The 17,279-nt window shown below is 37.3% G+C and overlaps 2 protein-coding genes across 5 annotated transcripts in view; one reads left to right on the top strand and one right to left on the bottom strand.

The window, feature by feature from the left end:
• Positions 1-4,983, top strand: part of ZC3H14 (zinc finger CCCH-type containing 14) — a 40,297-nt gene extending 35,314 nt beyond the window's left edge. For 2 of the 4 annotated variants that reach the window (XM_007462733.1, XM_007462735.1), the window contains 5 exons: positions 623-743; positions 1,772-1,908; positions 2,217-2,305; positions 3,130-3,236; positions 3,719-4,983. In XM_007462733.1, coding sequence (XP_007462795.1) covers positions 623-743; positions 1,772-1,908; positions 2,217-2,305; positions 3,130-3,236; positions 3,719-3,725 — 461 coding nt within the window. In that variant the 3' untranslated portion in view covers positions 3,726-4,983. Of the gene's footprint in view, positions 1-622; positions 744-1,771; positions 1,909-2,213; positions 2,306-3,129; positions 3,237-3,718 lie in introns of all 4 variants that reach the window. The other 2 variants (XM_007462732.1, XM_007462734.1) reach the window with 2 other exon arrangements.
• Positions 4,984-7,785: 2,802 nt separating this feature from the next.
• The window catches only part of EML5 (EMAP like 5), an 80,223-nt gene continuing 70,729 nt past the window's right edge, over positions 7,786-17,279 (bottom strand). The window contains exons 24-32 of the mRNA XM_007462736.1: positions 16,126-16,283; positions 14,598-14,712; positions 12,079-12,267; positions 11,738-11,910; positions 9,943-10,105; positions 9,536-9,639; positions 8,664-8,817; positions 8,112-8,212; positions 7,786-7,822 (exon numbers count right to left, since the gene is read on the bottom strand). Coding sequence (XP_007462798.1) covers positions 7,786-7,822; positions 8,112-8,212; positions 8,664-8,817; positions 9,536-9,639; positions 9,943-10,105; positions 11,738-11,910; positions 12,079-12,267; positions 14,598-14,712; positions 16,126-16,283 — 1,194 coding nt within the window. The remainder of the gene's footprint in view (positions 7,823-8,111; positions 8,213-8,663; positions 8,818-9,535; positions 9,640-9,942; positions 10,106-11,737; positions 11,911-12,078; positions 12,268-14,597; positions 14,713-16,125; positions 16,284-17,279) is intronic.

Consider the following 17,279-nt stretch of genomic DNA (forward strand, 5'->3'; position numbering starts at 1 on the left):
TTCCTCCAAGAGGCTTTCTGCCATTTGATCACCTTACACCCAGCCAGCCTCACTCTGTTAGGTAATCTGCCAGGTCCCTGTAGGTTATGACATTTGTGACTCATTTTAAGCAAAAATCTTTTCTTCCCTTTGTACGTTGATGTGAAGTTATCATCTGGACTTAGAAAACTGCACATACCTCAGCGAGTGGGAACTCTTGTATTGAGACACTCATCATCTTAACCTGAATATGAGAATTAGTTCACATTTTTTATCACCTGGTGTGCTCAGTTCTCATTTCATTTTATTGGCTCCCTATTGACATTCTTTCCTGTTTTATACTTAATTCAGCTGAAATAATTTTGAGAGTTAGAATTTTTCGGTGAGAACTTGGCTCTAGTTGCAGCATCACTGTCCACTTTACTCTTCACAGTGAAAACCGTAGTCTACTTCCTAGTAATCTTTTATAGGATCCTAGTATCCGTGTTAATCAGATTAATCGGACTCATTTATTCTGTGTAACTTATACACGTAGAAGAACATAAGATTGTAAGAATGGGTTTTGAGGGAAATTTATTAAAGGTGCCATGTCCCTGAATTGATCATAATTAATGAGATACTTTTAATTTGTTTCCCTTTGTAGCTGAGATGAGTGAACTGAGTGTGGCACAGAAACCAGAAAAACTTTTGGAGCGTTGCAAGTACTGGCCTGCCTGTAAAAATGGGGATGAGTGTGCTTACCATCATCCTGTGTCGCCTTGCAAGTGAGTAGCAGCGCACTAATTCTGTTTTCAGGTTAATTCTAGATACAGCTGACTTTTGTTCTTTTCTGTGGACAAGTTTGAGTTCTACAACTAAATGCAGCAGTGATACTTACTCTGGCACTCGCAGGACAGCATTCGCTTGTGTCTGTGTATTTGGTGGTGGAGGTAGGAGGAGGCTTCTTTGGGCCTCATACCTTGAGATACTGAAATTCTTGGGTGTCCTTGAGGATTCTGTACACTTAAGGAGATGGGTATATGGTAACCGCCCCAGTTTGCATTGTGTTTACACACAGATTTTAAGACTGGGGAAAAAATTAGTTAATAGGTAATGAGAAAATATTCTGGACATCAGTATAATTTTTCCTTGCTAGCTGGCTGGTTCTGTGGAGTGAGCTTTGAGAGATGATTTTTTTTTTTTTTTTTTTTTGTCTGGGGAAAAAATTAGTTAATAGGTAATGAGAAAATATTCTGGACATCAGTATAATTTTTCCTTGCTAGCTGGCTGGTTCTGTGGAGTGAGCTTTGAGAGATGATTTTTTTTTTTTTTTTTTTGGTCCTGTAGGTGGAATCTCATCATCTTTTAACTTTAAGGAAATTTTGATGTGAGAATTTTATGGATGTGCATATAGAGGGAGACCATAGGATCAGTCTTTTTTTTTTTTCCTCATAGTATGGTGCCTTGCATATATGTTGTGCTCACATAAATTGAGTTTACTCCATACAGTGTTACATAGACCATAATTAGAGAGTAAGTGGTGTTTCTTATTATCACAAAAAGCCCTTCTACCTTTCATGGTGGCCTGGCTTGAGCTGAAAATCTGTTATTACCCCAGGCTTTGGAATAGACAGTTGTGTCCTGTTTTGATATCTGGCATCATTTAGAAATGGAGTTTCCTTTTTTTTCTGTTACTTCTGTGTTTCTCAAAACAAGTAGTGATGAAATTAGGAGTATAATGGACCCTCTCTACAAAAAACTAGTAATGCATTGAGGAGATTAAATGTGAGTAATACGTCTTTTTGTTTTATAGAGCCTTCCCCAATTGTAAATTCGCTGAAAAATGTTTGTTTGTTCATCCAAATTGTAAATACGACGCAAAATGTACTAAACCAGAGTGTCCCTTCACTCATATGAGTAGAAGAATTCCAGTACTGCCTCCAAAACCAGGTTGGTGACTTTGTGCCCTACTACATTTGGGTGAAAAATGAAAAAAATGACATTTTGTGACTATAAACTGAATTAAAAAGAAAAACAAGGAATAGTTTCAGAAATCATTGTGCCATAATCAGTTATTCTAATTTATCTTTAAAGAACAAGTGTACCCATCCTATAGTGTTCTAAAGTATTTTAACTAATGAATATATAAATCTCCTTGTGTTTTAACTTAAAAGTGGGTCCCATAAAAATATCAGCAGACTGCATTAAAAATTATTTTGCCAAATAAATTTCACCTTTGTCCTTATTTTTGCCAGCAGTTACAACACCAGCATCACCTTCTAGTAGTCAACTCTGCCGTTACTTCCCTGCTTGTAAGAAAATGGAATGTCCCTTCTATCATCCAAAAGTAAGAACTTTCATTTTCCCAAAAATGAATTTAGTGGTAACTTCTCAATTCTGAGCTTGTAAGGTCACTAGCAAACTATACTGTCTTCCTTCCCCCACCCCCCCAGTGTTTAACTTTTTTGTTAGAGTTCATGTTATGTTTTTTAAGATCTTTAAGTTATTCCTTAGTTGTCCCTGAGCCCGTGTCTGGCCCATTAGGCCAAGCTGTCTGAACCGATTTAATGTCAGTAGCCTAATCTCTCAGGAGAATGAAGCTCACTTTCGCCGGTCACTTTCCATTCTTCTTTGCCCCTGTGTGTGTTCCCCCTCCCGCAGCCCTCATGCCAGAACTGAGATGATGAAATCCAGTAGTACTTAAGGATACCATCCATACTTCCACCATGGTTTTAATTGTCTGGGTACTAAAGATTGGTTGATGTGTCTCCAGCTGTTTAGTTGCTCAGCATGAATCATCTTCTCTTTGAAATAGCAGCCTGGAAACCGTACGAAAGGCCTTTACTTCCCCAACTGCAGTTGGGCATAGATGAGGGTAAAATATAAGGGATGTTGGGCAGTATGTGCAAGGTGGTTAGTACATTGATTAGAGGCAGTTTGTATTACATACTAAAGTCCCTTTTGAAACTTAACTTGCTATTATTCTTTCATTAGGATTTTGTGTCTTGGTGGGAGTCCATTTTTCAGGGCTTCAGTTGTGTATTAAAGCGGAAGTTGCAGATCGTCTCTGCTGCCCCATTAACCTTATGGTGGGCTGGTTACTGTCATCTCAGATTGCTGTGTTTTTTTTGTATTAGCTTTGCAGATGTTGAAACTATTCTCTCTCCTTAGCACTGCAGATTTAACACTCAGTGTACAAGACCTGACTGTACATTTTATCATCCCACCATTACTGTACCACCACGACATGCCTTGAAATGGATTCGACCTCAAACCAGGTAAAGGTTAACATCAGTTTTTCTAATGTCATTTCAAATGCTTTTCTAGTATCTAGTTTCTTAAATTTATAAGCATACAAATTTGGGGGAAATTTAATCACTTTGGTTTTTCTCTGCTGTTCAATTAAGGGTCCTTTGAAAAAATAATTTACTACATAAACCAAATTTTGTTTCATTTGGCAATTGCTTGTTTACCTAGATCATCTCCACATCAGATTTTTAACTTCTGAACGTACTATGTGAACATAAACTTAAGGCCTTCAAGAGTTATACTGCTTACAAATCTCACATCAGTTTTCTTAGACATTAGTAATTGTAAAACATTGAAAGTAAATTTCAAAATATTTTTACTGTGGCCTGTAAATTTAAATGCATATGTTAGTATTAGAACCAAAGATTCATTGTCTGAAAATACACAACTTCTCTTAACTTATGTTAATTAAAGCAGTTAATTGAAAAAATTTTTGGTTTTTTTTATTCAGTGAATGACACCCAGTCCTTCTTGGCAGAAGACTATGGAGTTTGAAAGTTTCCATTACTGATGAAAGACATTCTACAGAATTTGTCAAATCTTTGAAACTTGGAATATATTGCTTTCATAATAATGAAGTTTATTGCCTATCTGAAGTGTCTCATTTTTCAAGTTTGTACGTTTATTAAGTGATTTTAACATTGGGTGTTTTTTTGTTGTTTTGTTTTGACTATGGAAAGATAGTTTCAGGAGAAGCTGAATTCTATTAAAACATTTGAGGCATGTTTGTGTGTGAAACTGCTGTGTTCAAGTATCAGCATTTACAATGTTGGTGAAATCATTGTTTGTTAGTACTGATAATCCAGTTTCAGGCTACAGCGTTGCTATGTGTGTAGAGAGATGTATGAGGGCAGTGTCCTTCCTCCAAAAGTTGGATTGCTGTTTTCTTCGACTCTGAAAACAGGAGTGGCCCACAGTGTTGAGGTGGCTTAAGACAGTTATTCAGCCCGACTTTTAAAGTGAATTTAGTATGAAAAACATGATAATACAAGCTTCTTGGGTTGAGTGCTGCTTTGGTAAATGGTTCCCAAATATCTCAGTCCCTTGCTTTCTGAGAAACAATGAGTGAGGTGGGGCGTGTAGGGTGAAACAGTTGGAACGGCAAGGGCAAAAAATAGGAACGGTTCCTTAAAATGCCTTCATTTACTGTTAACATATGTTTTTTAAATAAATATTTTGGGATCTACATTATCACAAAATTATACAAAATTTTTTTACAAGTATATACATAATGTATCAGAACAAACTTTAAACTCACAAGATTATAGCTATACATATATATTCTCACATTCTGAAAAATAACATTCTAAGAAGTAACTAACTCCACAGAAAATATAGTTATTACTGAAGATAATTTTTTAAATGTAAAAGATTTTTTTAAATGACAGACTGTATAATTACAGAGATCAGATGGGTAAACTGCAAAATAGGACTAAACTTTTGGAATACTGAATGAAAACAGGCTTTTGTATATGTGGTTTTAAAACTGTTAAGGCAGGAAGTGTCCAATGCTTTAGAATTAAATAACGGATCACTGATTTTAAAGACGATGTAGTTTTTTAAAAAGTAAAGCTAAAAGTTAGTTGGTTACAAAAGAGTTAATGCAAAAGGGACAGTAAAGACTCAAAATATTCTCAGGACCAAATTAAACTATTAAAAAAAAAGTTCATTGACTTGCTTAGTCATATACCCAAGGGATAATAAAACTACGTATGTAAAAGTCCACGTTTCAGAGCCTAAAACCAGCAGCCTTGTGGCCATCTCTTTTCCATTGAGAGAAGAAAGAATTATCCAGTTATTAAAGTTGCACTTAGAGTCTTTTAAGTTGCACTTTGCTGTGCTTATAAGACTTGAAACATTACAAAAAGTGCACACGAGCATGCATAAAGCTATCATGTAGTTAGTTAGGCTTGGGTGAAATGAATGACAATTCCACTTCATTCTAAAAAGTTTTCTTCATTGAATTGAAGGTATTTTTTCATTCCAGTGTTAACTTACTTGAGATGCTTTACATCTGTGCAGAAGAAATTTGTTTTAAATTGTATTTCCAGAAATTTAAACAGACTTTTTAGTATCATTACTTATAAATGGAGTATAGCTGCATTCTCATAATTTCACTGTAAAGAACGTAACTGGGAAACAAGAGCTTAAAGTGGTTTTAGTTCAGCCATTTTACAGGGAAATAAAAACATGCTGAAATCAGATTGTTTTTTGGCTATTTAATAGACACAGCCTGGAGACACATTTAGGAATTTTTACCTTCAGTTGCTATGGTTTATGGGCAAGCTAAGGCTGACTCTAAAATATCTGTTGGGTAACTTGGTCCAAAATGAACCGTCATCGAAAAAGATCACCAAAAATAAGGGAACAGATGTGGCTAGCATTCCACAGTGGAACCAGGGTGCAGAGGGTGCTTTGGCATGCATCTGCCAGAAACAGGACTAAAGGTGCTAGGAGAAGGCTCAGGTTACAAATTCGGGAGTTTAGTCAAATACTGCACACAAAAGTAATTTCAAATACTGCATACAAAAGTAATTCTCTGGGTTAAAAAAACATAGGTCATAATCTACATGGCCTACTGTGGTTATTCACCTTCCTGTAGTTGATGGCTGCTATAAGCAAGGTGGCTGTGGGATGACTACTTAAAATCATCGTGACCTTTAATCGAGAAACTGACAACAGTGATTCAGGCTGGCTTATCAGGTTGGCCACTGGGAAGAACAAAAATGCAGTGGAAGCAATTTTATCCTATATAGTTTATTTGCTTAAGGTTATAGTTGAGTTTCTACCCGCACTGTAAAGGAACTGGAATTTCTCTTCAGCCAAAAGCAGGTGAACTTGACTCAGAAGGAAAATTTGAAACTGCAACAGCCTCAAAAACAGAGGGAGAGGAGAGTGTGGTTCATGGGAATTCTTTGCTCTAATTTATTGGCTGCTCCTTTATAATATACATGAATAGAAACTTAATATTAGTGTTTTCTCAAATTGGGCTTAGTTTAGGAGAATCCATTGATAAGAAAAATGAAAGAAAATGATCTTAATGTTGCAAGCTTCTTAACAAACACCCCAATCAGTCCTTCAGACACAGCTATTCAGAGCTTTAAAACTGGCCAGGTTCAATCACCGCTTAGGCTTTCCATGATAAAATTCAGCCATTTCTGTTCTTAACATTTACAAGGTGTTGCACATAGAAAACAGGTTTCCAGAAACCTGAAGAAGGGGTCTGTTATGCTACAAAGATAATTAACACATTAAAGTAAAAATTACAGGACCAGAAGAGCCTCTTAAACTTCTTCATACTTAGAAAAATATATTTTTAAATAGCAGTCTGCATAACTTCCAGTCTTCAGGAAACTACAGATAAGCTAAACAGCAAGTTCCTGAATGGCAAGTACCGATCTTTGGCAGCATTTAAAGTGAAGAGGAGTAAAGATCTAAGAGTTCAGCCCCAGTGAAAAAGGAATTTTTATAGACAAGTTTTACAAGTGGACCTATCTTCATTCCTTTTGGAAGTCAGCCGATGGGGTGACATACATCTAACTAAACAAGTTTTTCCAATAGAAAAAAAAGGCTATAAAAATTTTATTTCAAGAGTTAGCTAAATTGTATAACTTCGTAAGTGTGAACTTAACGCTTTAGTTTACATGTTAAACAATGTTTCTATTAGACTACATCTTTAAATATTCATATTCTCTGCCAGTTAAATACCATTGCTATATAAAACCTTAAGCTGTACACCACTGGAAATGATTGTTCATCATACTACTTTTTCATTAATGAGGCCATGATCATATTTTACTCTTTCAATTATAGGGATGAATTCTGAACATAAGATTGACAGCTCAAAAATGAAAATGTAGCAATCATACACTACTAACTTTGGATTTGTTCCTGAATTTAAAATTTCCAGGAGAAAAATGTCCTTTATAAACAGGACTTTATTAATGCTTAAGAAGCATCATGTTCTCCAGTAAAGCCTGTGTGTGTTTTCTTAGGGAAAATAATGTTTGCCTTTTAAAACCTGTGATCCTTTAGGGTGATGGTGTATTTCCTTATGTGAACACAAGGATAAAATATTTTATTAAACAATTGAAACTTGAAAATAAAATATAAATTCTAAAAAGAAAAAGAGGAAGAAAATTATCCAAGTTGGATTTTTAAGGTTTTGGTTCGTTTCTTTGAGAAGCACTGTCTCCCAAACCTCCCCAGGAAGTCTGCCAAATCTGCATCCTCCCTAAAATGGGGGGTGGCTTTTACCAGCAAATATTTCTTCAGTCTCTCCTTGAAATGTAATTATCTGGCAGTGTATGGATTATGGACAGTTATTTAGTGCATATAACAAATATTTTGAACTTATCAATCTTTCTACTATTTTAACAAATTTGGATAAATCCCTGTTACAGTCTTAAGTTAGCACCACATGACCATGCAGGGTTTGGTTCTGGTTTTTTTCCTCTTGGGTAGGCTCTGGTTTCTCAAGGCTGTTACTTTATGGAGTCTTCTCAGCATCCGTATCTTTCAATGAGGCATATGTACACATTTCCAGACAAATAAACTGCAATCAGAGAAAGAACTGCAGTGAGTTCATTATATTTATAGATTTTCAGAACAGTTTACAATGTTTTAAATTAAGCTTTCAAATCATACATGTGTAAAAACTTTACTCTTTCAATTCCTTTTATTCTGTATTTACATAGTATGTGACCCCAAGGAGCCATATGGTTAGGCGACCTTATTATGATGACTAGCTGAGTCCATAAACTGAACCTGTCGAAGAAATAGTAATAATCTCTTAACTAGTAAAAGACAGTCCCTGCTCTTCTTGGGCTGAGAAAGTTACCAACCTGCAGTCATCACCTCCAGCACTAATAACATGTCGATCACCACTGGTAAATCGAATATTTGTCACATGGGGTGAATGACCCAAGAACCTTTTGTGCTTCGCCTAAAAAACAAGAACAAAGCTCAGGGTGTGTGACGAACACAGAAGTCAAAGGTTCTTAATCAGGAGCCATTATCTCCATCACGAGTGCTGTGGAGAAAGCAGTTTGGAGCACAGCTAATGATGAAATGCTTTCTCAGAATCAGTAATGGATCTGCATTGAAAAGCATTTGAAATTTGGTAACTGATTAAAGGTTTGATAAAAGACTAATCACAGGATAGTTTAGGAAGATGGCGTGGCTTGGGGGCAAGGGGAGATAATTTCTAATAGCTTTTATTTCAGAGTAATGGATTTAGGAAGTTTGGAGAAAATTTTAGAATCACAAATTTAAAAGTATTTTCAAATCATGAGACAATATAACATTTTAGCTATTATGTGGGAAAAAGTACTAATGATCAGAAGTCTAAATCGGGAGTAAAGTTACATAAAATACTAAACCCAACGTAAACTTACAAATTTTTCAGGACATGGGAAGTCAAATAACTTAACCATGCCAAAGTCATCTCCTGTTACAAGGCTGATTCCTGAATGAGAGACGCAGGCACAGGTGACATCAGCTTTCTCAGCATGTCTGGACCAGATTCCCATAACTTCATCTCCTAGAATGCTAGAGAGAAGGAATACACACAGGTTTACCAAACTGAAAAAGTTTCTTGGTAATTAACCTCTGAGTACCTAGTTATGTTATTTAAACACAGGAACCTTGTCGTAAGCCTGAACCTGCCGGGATGGCACTCCCTCACCCCCAATACACCTTTTCTCAATAAGTTCTATAATTTTAAGGGTTTATAGATTAATCCTTTATAAAGTCAGTTTAATACTTTATGATAACTGATAGAACTACTTTAAAATTTAAAGTGTTGATGGCATTTTTCATTTTCATTGATGGTTATGCATGGTTATCTGTTCTACAGCCAGCAAATCTGAACCCATTTTATAAGGTTTCATTTCTAACAGCTGCTATCAATAGCATTCCTTTAGACAGGGAAATAATACAGTTGCCTAACAGTACCCAATACATGGTTTCATTGTCTGTTATTAAACCTACTTATGTTAAGGAAGTATCAGGGCATCTTTAAAGTCACAACTTTGATTTCCTTTAATTAAAAGAACTGATAAAGCATAGAAATATTTGATCAAAAGGGGTCCCAGCATGAGTAAGTATATCATTCTCTTCTTAGGAAGAATTCAAGATGGTAACAAAAACTTAAAACTCAATTACTGTCCCGTAGTGGGAATGGCTCTAACTGTTCAGAAATAGGATTTTCCAGTTTTCCTTGCTGACCTTCAGTCAGCTCTTCCCTTCTGATATATGAAATATTTACCTAGTCCATGTAGCCCAAGTAATTCTGTCAATGGCAGCCTGATCCAGAAGATGTTTTCCTGAAGGCACTTCATAGACATGCCGTTTATAGCAACCAGTGGAGACCTTCCATAATATTAAAATGGAACAATTCCATCATGTGAGAAGCAAAATCCAGAAGTAGTTTATAGTAAACTGGCAAAGTGCTACTTGATTTACATTTCTAACATTATTAAGACTAAAACATGACTACAAAAATCTGTGAGCAAAAAAATGAAGAAAAGGACTGGTAAGAATAGATTAGTAAAGAATTTATACAGAAACAGTGAATAGTAGTGAATAAAAGGCAAGAGTTGAGAAGCTCTGGAACTGAGGAGTTTTAAAAGCACTAACAATGTAAAGACTATTCAAATAGTCTTGGTACTGTACCTGGAGGTGTCTGCTATCTGCAGAGAAGTCCATTTGAATGACAAAGCTTGGAATGTCTTTGCAGTAGCTGATTCTGTTAAGGGTGGGACCCAATGTCAGGTCATAAAAATCCACTGAATTCTCACTGGAACCCACTGCCAGAAACCGGGAATCTGGACTAAATCTGAACATGTAACAAAAGGTGACATGTAAAAGATGCATTAGACCACATGAAATAATATAAACATTTAAGACCACTGACTTTTCAGTTCTCAAAAATAAGTATTTGAGATAAATAATGTGTGATATGGCCTCAAACAGATTTACCTGATAGTCACAACAGATTGTGTATACTGATATTTGTCTATGTTACATAAAACAAAAGGTTTACATTTTACTTCAACATTAAGTGGTTCCTGAATTTTCATCTCCTAATTTCTTTAAAAATAGCTCAGTTTTTAAAAAGCCACTAACAATTTACATATATTCTTCCTAAATTACATAATTCAGTACGATAGGATCCTTTCATCTGGAAAGATCATGTCGTAATAGCAAGGGACACAGGCCAGCTTAACTCATGTAACGTTATTAGATGAAGTGATACTACCTGAAGCTTGGAAGAAGTTATTTTAAAATAATAAAGTACCATTTGCCTATCGATGATGCAAAGCAGTATGGGACAGTTCAGTTTTTTGAAAATGCTCCATAAGTCTTGCTCATGTACCTTTGGGAAACTGGAGAGCTGAGGGAAGCCATAATTACTGTTTTATATACTGAAGATCTGAAGAAGGTTTCATTTGTAAAAACGGTTTTACTGGTGAAAACAGTGCAAGCTTTTGACAGACCTGGATTCAATAATCTATCTTGATCACATAGAAGTGCTCAGTAAATGGTAACCACTGTTAATATAAGCTTAAGCACTGAAAAAGGCTCAAGAAAAGTTTTAATTAATTCATAATCTGGGGCATAGATGTTCAATGACTATGGATTAAATGAATGAACTATATATTCAGTGGAGACGAAGAGAAGTAAAAGATGTTTGGGGTTTTAAGTTTAATTTTCCAGGCTTTTTTTTTTTGGGGCTGCATTGGGTCTTCATTGCTGCATGCGGTCTTTCTCTAGTTGTGGTGAGTGGAGGCTACTCTCTGTTGTGGTGCGCGGGCTTCTTATTGCGGTGGCTTCTCTTACTGCGGAGCACACGCTCTAGGCACACGGGCTCAGTGGTTGTGGCTCACGGGCTCTAGAGCACGGCTCAGTAGTTGTGGCGCACGGGCTTAGTTGCTCTGCAGCATGTGGGATCTTCCCCGACCAGGGCTCGAACCTGTGTCCCCTGCATTGGCAGGCGGATTCTTAACCACTGCGCCACAAGGGAAGCCCTTCCAGGCTTTTTTTTTTTTTTTTTTTGCCACGCCATGCGGCTTGCGGTATCCTAGTTCCCTAACTAGGGATTGAACCCGGGCCACAGCCGTGAAAGCGCCAAGTCCTAACCACTGGACTGCCAGGGAAGTCCCTAATTTTCTAGACTTTTAAGGGCAGATGGAAGATAATTCTTGGCAGGATGAACTTACTGGACATGTCCAGTGTGACACTTATTCATCAAACATTCCCTGAATACCTGCTATTATAAGGCACTGTGGCTGGTGCCCAATGGACTCATAATTTAGTAAGGAGAAGTAGATAAGTATACAAACAGCCATATTTCAGCCTATAATTTATGATGTGTTGAAATGCTACAGGCACTAAGGACCTTTTTTCCAAATGCAAGCTGGGTCATTTAAAGAGTATCCTTGACATACCATTCCATTTGTTGACTAACCTGATATCGTGGATTGCACATCGTCTATCTCTCTTCTTTCCCCATATCTTTAGAGAGCTCACAAGTAAAATAATAAATTCTCCATTTTTCATTCCAATAGCCACCATGTCCCCTTCAGGGCTATAACACACAGTACAAGCAGCATGTCCCAAATTCACTTTGTTCAACATCTTCTGCATAAGAACCAAAAGAATCACAGAGAACTACATTAAGCAGAGTACTTACAAAGTAAACCAGTTTCTCCCCCAAATTCTCAACACAATGCTGAGATAGTTCTTTAAGTGCTAGCAATTTAGGACTTTGCTTCTTAGAAACTGTAACATCTTTAAAAATATACCTACTTTATCAGCAATGTCCCAGAGTCTCACTGTCCCATCTTCTGCAGCAGAAAGGAAAAAATCCCTGGAAGGATGTGTCGCCAGTCCCCATATAGGTCCATCCACATGACTGTTAACTAAAATATTACATGCTGCATTTTTCTCTCCAACTTCAATTATTTCAGCATTCCTTGTCCCCACTAGTAGCTTGCCCTGAAACACAAGTGAGGCCAATATATTTAATGGAATACCACAGTTGCTCTTCTTAATAATATGAGAACGACCTACTGGCCTATGTGATACTATGACGTAGAATAAGAAATATACAGATCTTCCTCAACTTATGATGGGGTTGCATCTGATAAGCCCATCGTAAGTTAACAACGTCATAAGTTAAAAGTGCATTTGACACACCTAACCTATCAAACATGATAGCCTGGCCTACCTTAAACATGCTCAGGACACTTACTTGAGCCTCCAGTTGGGCAAAATCATCTAACACAAAGCCTATTTTATAATAGAGTGTTGGATACCTCATGTCGTTTATTGAATACTATCCTGAAAGTGAAAAACATAGTGGTCGTCTCAGTACAGACAGCATGGCTGTAAGTAAATTGATTTTTGGCCCTTGCAGCTGACTGGGAGCTGTGGCTTGCTGCGCTGCCCGGCATCACGAGAGGATTGTACCGCACGTCACTAGCTGGGGCAAGATAAAAATTCAAAATTCGAAATATGGTTTCTACTGAATTTGTATCATTTTTGCACCATCTTTTTTTTTAAATTTTTTTTTTATTTTTATTTTTTTAACATCTTTATTGGGGTATAATTGCTTTACAATGGTGTGTTAGTTTCTGCTTTATAACAGAGTGAGTCAGTTATACATATATATATGTTCCCATATCTCTTCCCTCTTTGTCTCCCTCCCTCCCACCCTCCCTATCCCACCCCTCCAGACAGCCACAAAGAACCGAGCCGGTTTCCCTGTTTTGCACCATCTTAAAATCGAAAAACTTTAACTTGGGGATGGCCTATATATTTGGTCTGTCCCCGCTTACTGGCATGAAGCTCCTAAAACCCTTGGAATTTCCTAAGAGATGAACAAAAGAGGGGTATCTTTTGCTATGGACCTCACCAAAGGATGGGGGCTGGTTGCCAGGAGACCCAACTATGGGTTGGGGTTAGGGACTGGCAGGTTCACACTCTCCTCTCCCCCCTCGGGGATGGGGGAGGGGCTAGAAGTTGAATCAGTTACCAATAGTGAAAGATTTAATCAATTATGACTATATAAGAAGCCTCCATAAAAACCCAAAAGGTCAGGGTTTGGAGAGCTTTCAAGTTGGTGCACACGTGGAGATGCAGGCTGAGTGGTCATGGAAGCTCCTCTCCCCTCCCCATATACCTTGCCTTGTGCAGTTCTACATCTGGCAGTTCATGAGCTATATTCTTTTACAATAAACTGGTGATCCAGTAAGTAACATGTTTCTCTGGGCTCTGTAAGCCACTCTAGCAAAATAACTGAACCCGAGGAGGGGTTGTACAACCCTCTCTAATTTATAGGCAGTAGGTCAGAAGGATAGGTAACTGACTGGTGTCTGAAGTCCAGGAGGAGTTGTTGGGAACCCCAAGCTACAGCCGGTCAGGAGCATAGGTAAGAACGTGGCATCTGAAGTGGTGGTGAGGGGAGCAGTCTTGTAGGATTGAACCTTCAACCTGTGGAATCCAATCCCTTCTCTGGTAGATACTGTCAGAACTCAGTTGAATTTTTGGACACGCTGCTGGTGTTGGAGAATTGTTTGGTGGTGTGTGGGAAGCACCCCCAAACTCAACATACACACATTGGATTTGGGTCCAAAACCAAAATAACATACTTTCAGAGAATTTTTTGTTTTGACTAATTTAGTAGCAAGCCAGCCATTAGCTCATGCAAAGCTTTCTATGACCAGAGGCGCGTCTGCAGAGCACTGAGCCAGGCCGCATGTGCAAAGCCCACGCTAAAGATAACACACCTCGCTTCTCCAGTCATCAAAGTTTTGACTTTGACTATGATATATTGGTCTGAAGATCTCCAAAGAGGTGTAAGTGCATTGGGATATAGGAAGAAAGTATTGGATTTTAGTTAAAAATAACTAGATATAAAAGTAAGCTTAACTAATATTTAATACAAAGACAGGATAATACATGTGTGTAATTTATAAATTCACTTATTGTGAGTGCAGGCACGGTCAAATTTTTTAGAGCAATGTGTGTTTTTTAAACAAATGGAGACAGCTGCTTTAATGAAAACGAGTTAACTGGCAAATAAATGTAGCTGTCTACCAGAGCTGAATTAGCAGATGCAAGAAAATAAGGAGGTTTAGATACAGTGCTTAGGAGAACAGCTTCCTGTCTTTCTGCAAAGAAAGCAGCAGAGAAGAGGCAGAGGAAAAGTGGCAAGCAAGTCCATCTTTGAGTTATTATTCATCAAGTTGCGAAAGGTGAGAGAATCACAGGAATAACTGTTTTCTACTGTCTGCTGCACTGTAATGCCTCAAGAAACATCTTACCTTGCCTCTGCACACAGAACGGACACAATCTGTGACTTGTCCTGTCTCAAGCCTGAAGGCGCGGCAACGCCTCAGTTCCTGATCCCACAGTTTGACTGCTCCTCCTTCTTTTGACCTAAGAAAATAACAACCCCAACCAAAAGAAGCATTTATTATTGGCTATTACAAATAATTTTTATTATAAACAAATACTAAATTATAAGCAGAACAGAAAAAGAGGCTCCAATCTTTATATTCTTCTAAACTTTCTATGGCAATTTTTAGATGCAGTGTCTCAAACATTCAGTTTAAGCAAATTTTATTTTATGAACACTTATTTTTCTGACATTAGCATAAGTTTGCTTAGCACCGCCCCCTGCCCACACATCATATATCCTCTCTCATAATACTTCTTGACTGAGGAAACGTGCAAAATGAATTTTTTTTTTTTTGGCTGTGCATGTGGCTTGTGGGATCTTAGTTATCTGACCAGAGGTTGAACCTGGGCCACAGAAGTGAAAGTGCCAAGTCCTATCCACTGTACTGCCAGGGAAGTCCCCAAAATGATTCTTAATGTTAAGAGGATAATGGAAATGCAAGGCTAGATAATAGGATTTCAGATACTGTGCTACAGAATATATTTTCAGGGCCAAAAGAGCAGCACATTTCTTTCCAACCATTATTATTAAATATGCTACTGAACAGTTTAGTAGGTTACTAGTGAGTAGGAGTGTGCAAGACTAGATGAGGTGTGGAAACACGAATGTCAGAGTAATATGCAAGATAAATATAGCCCATTTATGTTTTTTTCTCTTATACAGTCTTCCTTTATGTGAAAAGCAAAAGCTGCTGCATATTTTTGGTTCTTTCAATGCTGTATAGGAATGTACTTACTTCCTGGTCACATATACATTCCATTTTAACATGCATATGAATATGCTAGTAGGAAATCAATGATAAGTATCTATCTGGTTTCCACTGGGAGATTTGAAAACCACTCAGAAAAAGGCCTCTCCTCACACATTTTGAGGTCTTGTCTTAATTTTATCTAACAAGTTTGCCTCAAGCAAAAGCAAACAAGGCAAATTTTATTTCTAGTATCCTCTCATCCTTTTCTAATGCAGCAGTATGAATTTTATCCCTTAGTATCCAGTTTGAACCAAAAAGAAAGCAGGCAGTCGAGATGCATCCTGAGTCCAATGGCAAAGATTCCCCCATAGATCACCACCTACTACTCAGCCAATATTTATACAGGCAGAGAGACATTAAGAAAATTAATTCCTAACCTGCAAGATAGCTACCTATCCATACCTCAGAAAAATGATCACACAGTTGGAGTTTAGACTTATCTACAATGTGAAAAACATTGGGAGGGATTTAAGACCAGAAATAAAAATCAACAAGAAGGTGCATAAAAGGCAGTAAAGGAGAAGCATATGAGGAGGAAGGTCAGAGGATAATCCATGTGGCCTAGACATAACTAACTGCAAACCAGAGGCATCACAACGCATGAATATTCAGTAAGGCTGTGAAAAGAAAGAGGACTCACGGCCTCTCCTTGCCACCAGTGACAATAAGTCCGTCTCGAAGGGTGGTGTACATGGCAAACACAGGCCCGTTGTGAGCTTTGGCCACGATTCTACACAATATGTGGTCTTTCCACACACAGACATCTCCACTGATGGTACCTGTAAACGTCAAGTTATTCTGAAAAGGAGTGGGGAAGGGGGAGATAAACTCATGAAAAGTTCAAATAGAGTTCAAACAGCAATTCTCTATGTAAGTGTGAGCCTATGTCACTTTTTTTTTTTTGGTAGTGAAACAAGTGTTTATTAGGAGGAAAAAGGGTACGTGTGGAGAGACACATGGGTGGGCTCAGAGAGAGAGTCACGCTATGTCACCTTTTTGATACAAAGAGCATGGATGGCGGGAAAACAGTAGAGTCAAGAGTCAGAAAACCTGAACTCAAGGCTTAGCTTTGTTAGGGCCATTTCCTTTTCCAGGTCTTTTGTTTATTAGCTGGAATAACCTTGGTCAAGACTTTTAACCTCTATGAGTATCAACTTTTTCAGTGTAAAATGAGGGATCTCTAAGTCCCTAAGGTCTCTAAGGTCCCTTCCAATTCAAAAATGCTGTAATTCTAGTTTATATCATCTCTTTGGATTGCTTCCCTCTACCTGCCCAAGAAATAACTTAAAGGTCATTAGTAACTGAGAGTAAAAAAAAAGGAATAGGAATAGGGAGTGAAAATAACTTTTATTAGGTTTGATAAGGTATTTTGTCATGGAAAGTAAAACTATTATCTGTAGCAAAGTTGTAGTTTTTCAGAAATTGTATATGAAAATTAATATCTGCCATGATTTCTTAAAATCAAAACAGCAAAAGTTAATGCATTTCTGCAATGAATCCAAAATAAGATAAATCTGTTAAGGTACCAAAAGTTTAAGAATGATTTAGGTGACTTTGAGAATTGCAATCCTGATATATAGTTCATTTATGCAAAAACTGGAGAAATCAAATCCTGCATTATGTGCTATTTTCGTCTCATTTTAGCTTCACTTTTAGAGCAACTTGTATAAGATCCTTCACCAAAAACAATATGGAAAGAACCAATAAGAAAATAAGATTTTGGATTGTATCAAAAACAAACAGATTTTCTTGAATCTTTCTGAGAATACTCATTTGTAGGCTTAATTTCCCTAC

This window comes from Lipotes vexillifer, unplaced genomic scaffold (assembly GCF_000442215.2).
Source record: "Lipotes vexillifer unplaced genomic scaffold, Lipotes_vexillifer_v1.1 scaffold883, whole genome shotgun sequence".
Lineage (NCBI taxonomy): Eukaryota > Metazoa > Chordata > Mammalia > Artiodactyla > Lipotidae > Lipotes > Lipotes vexillifer.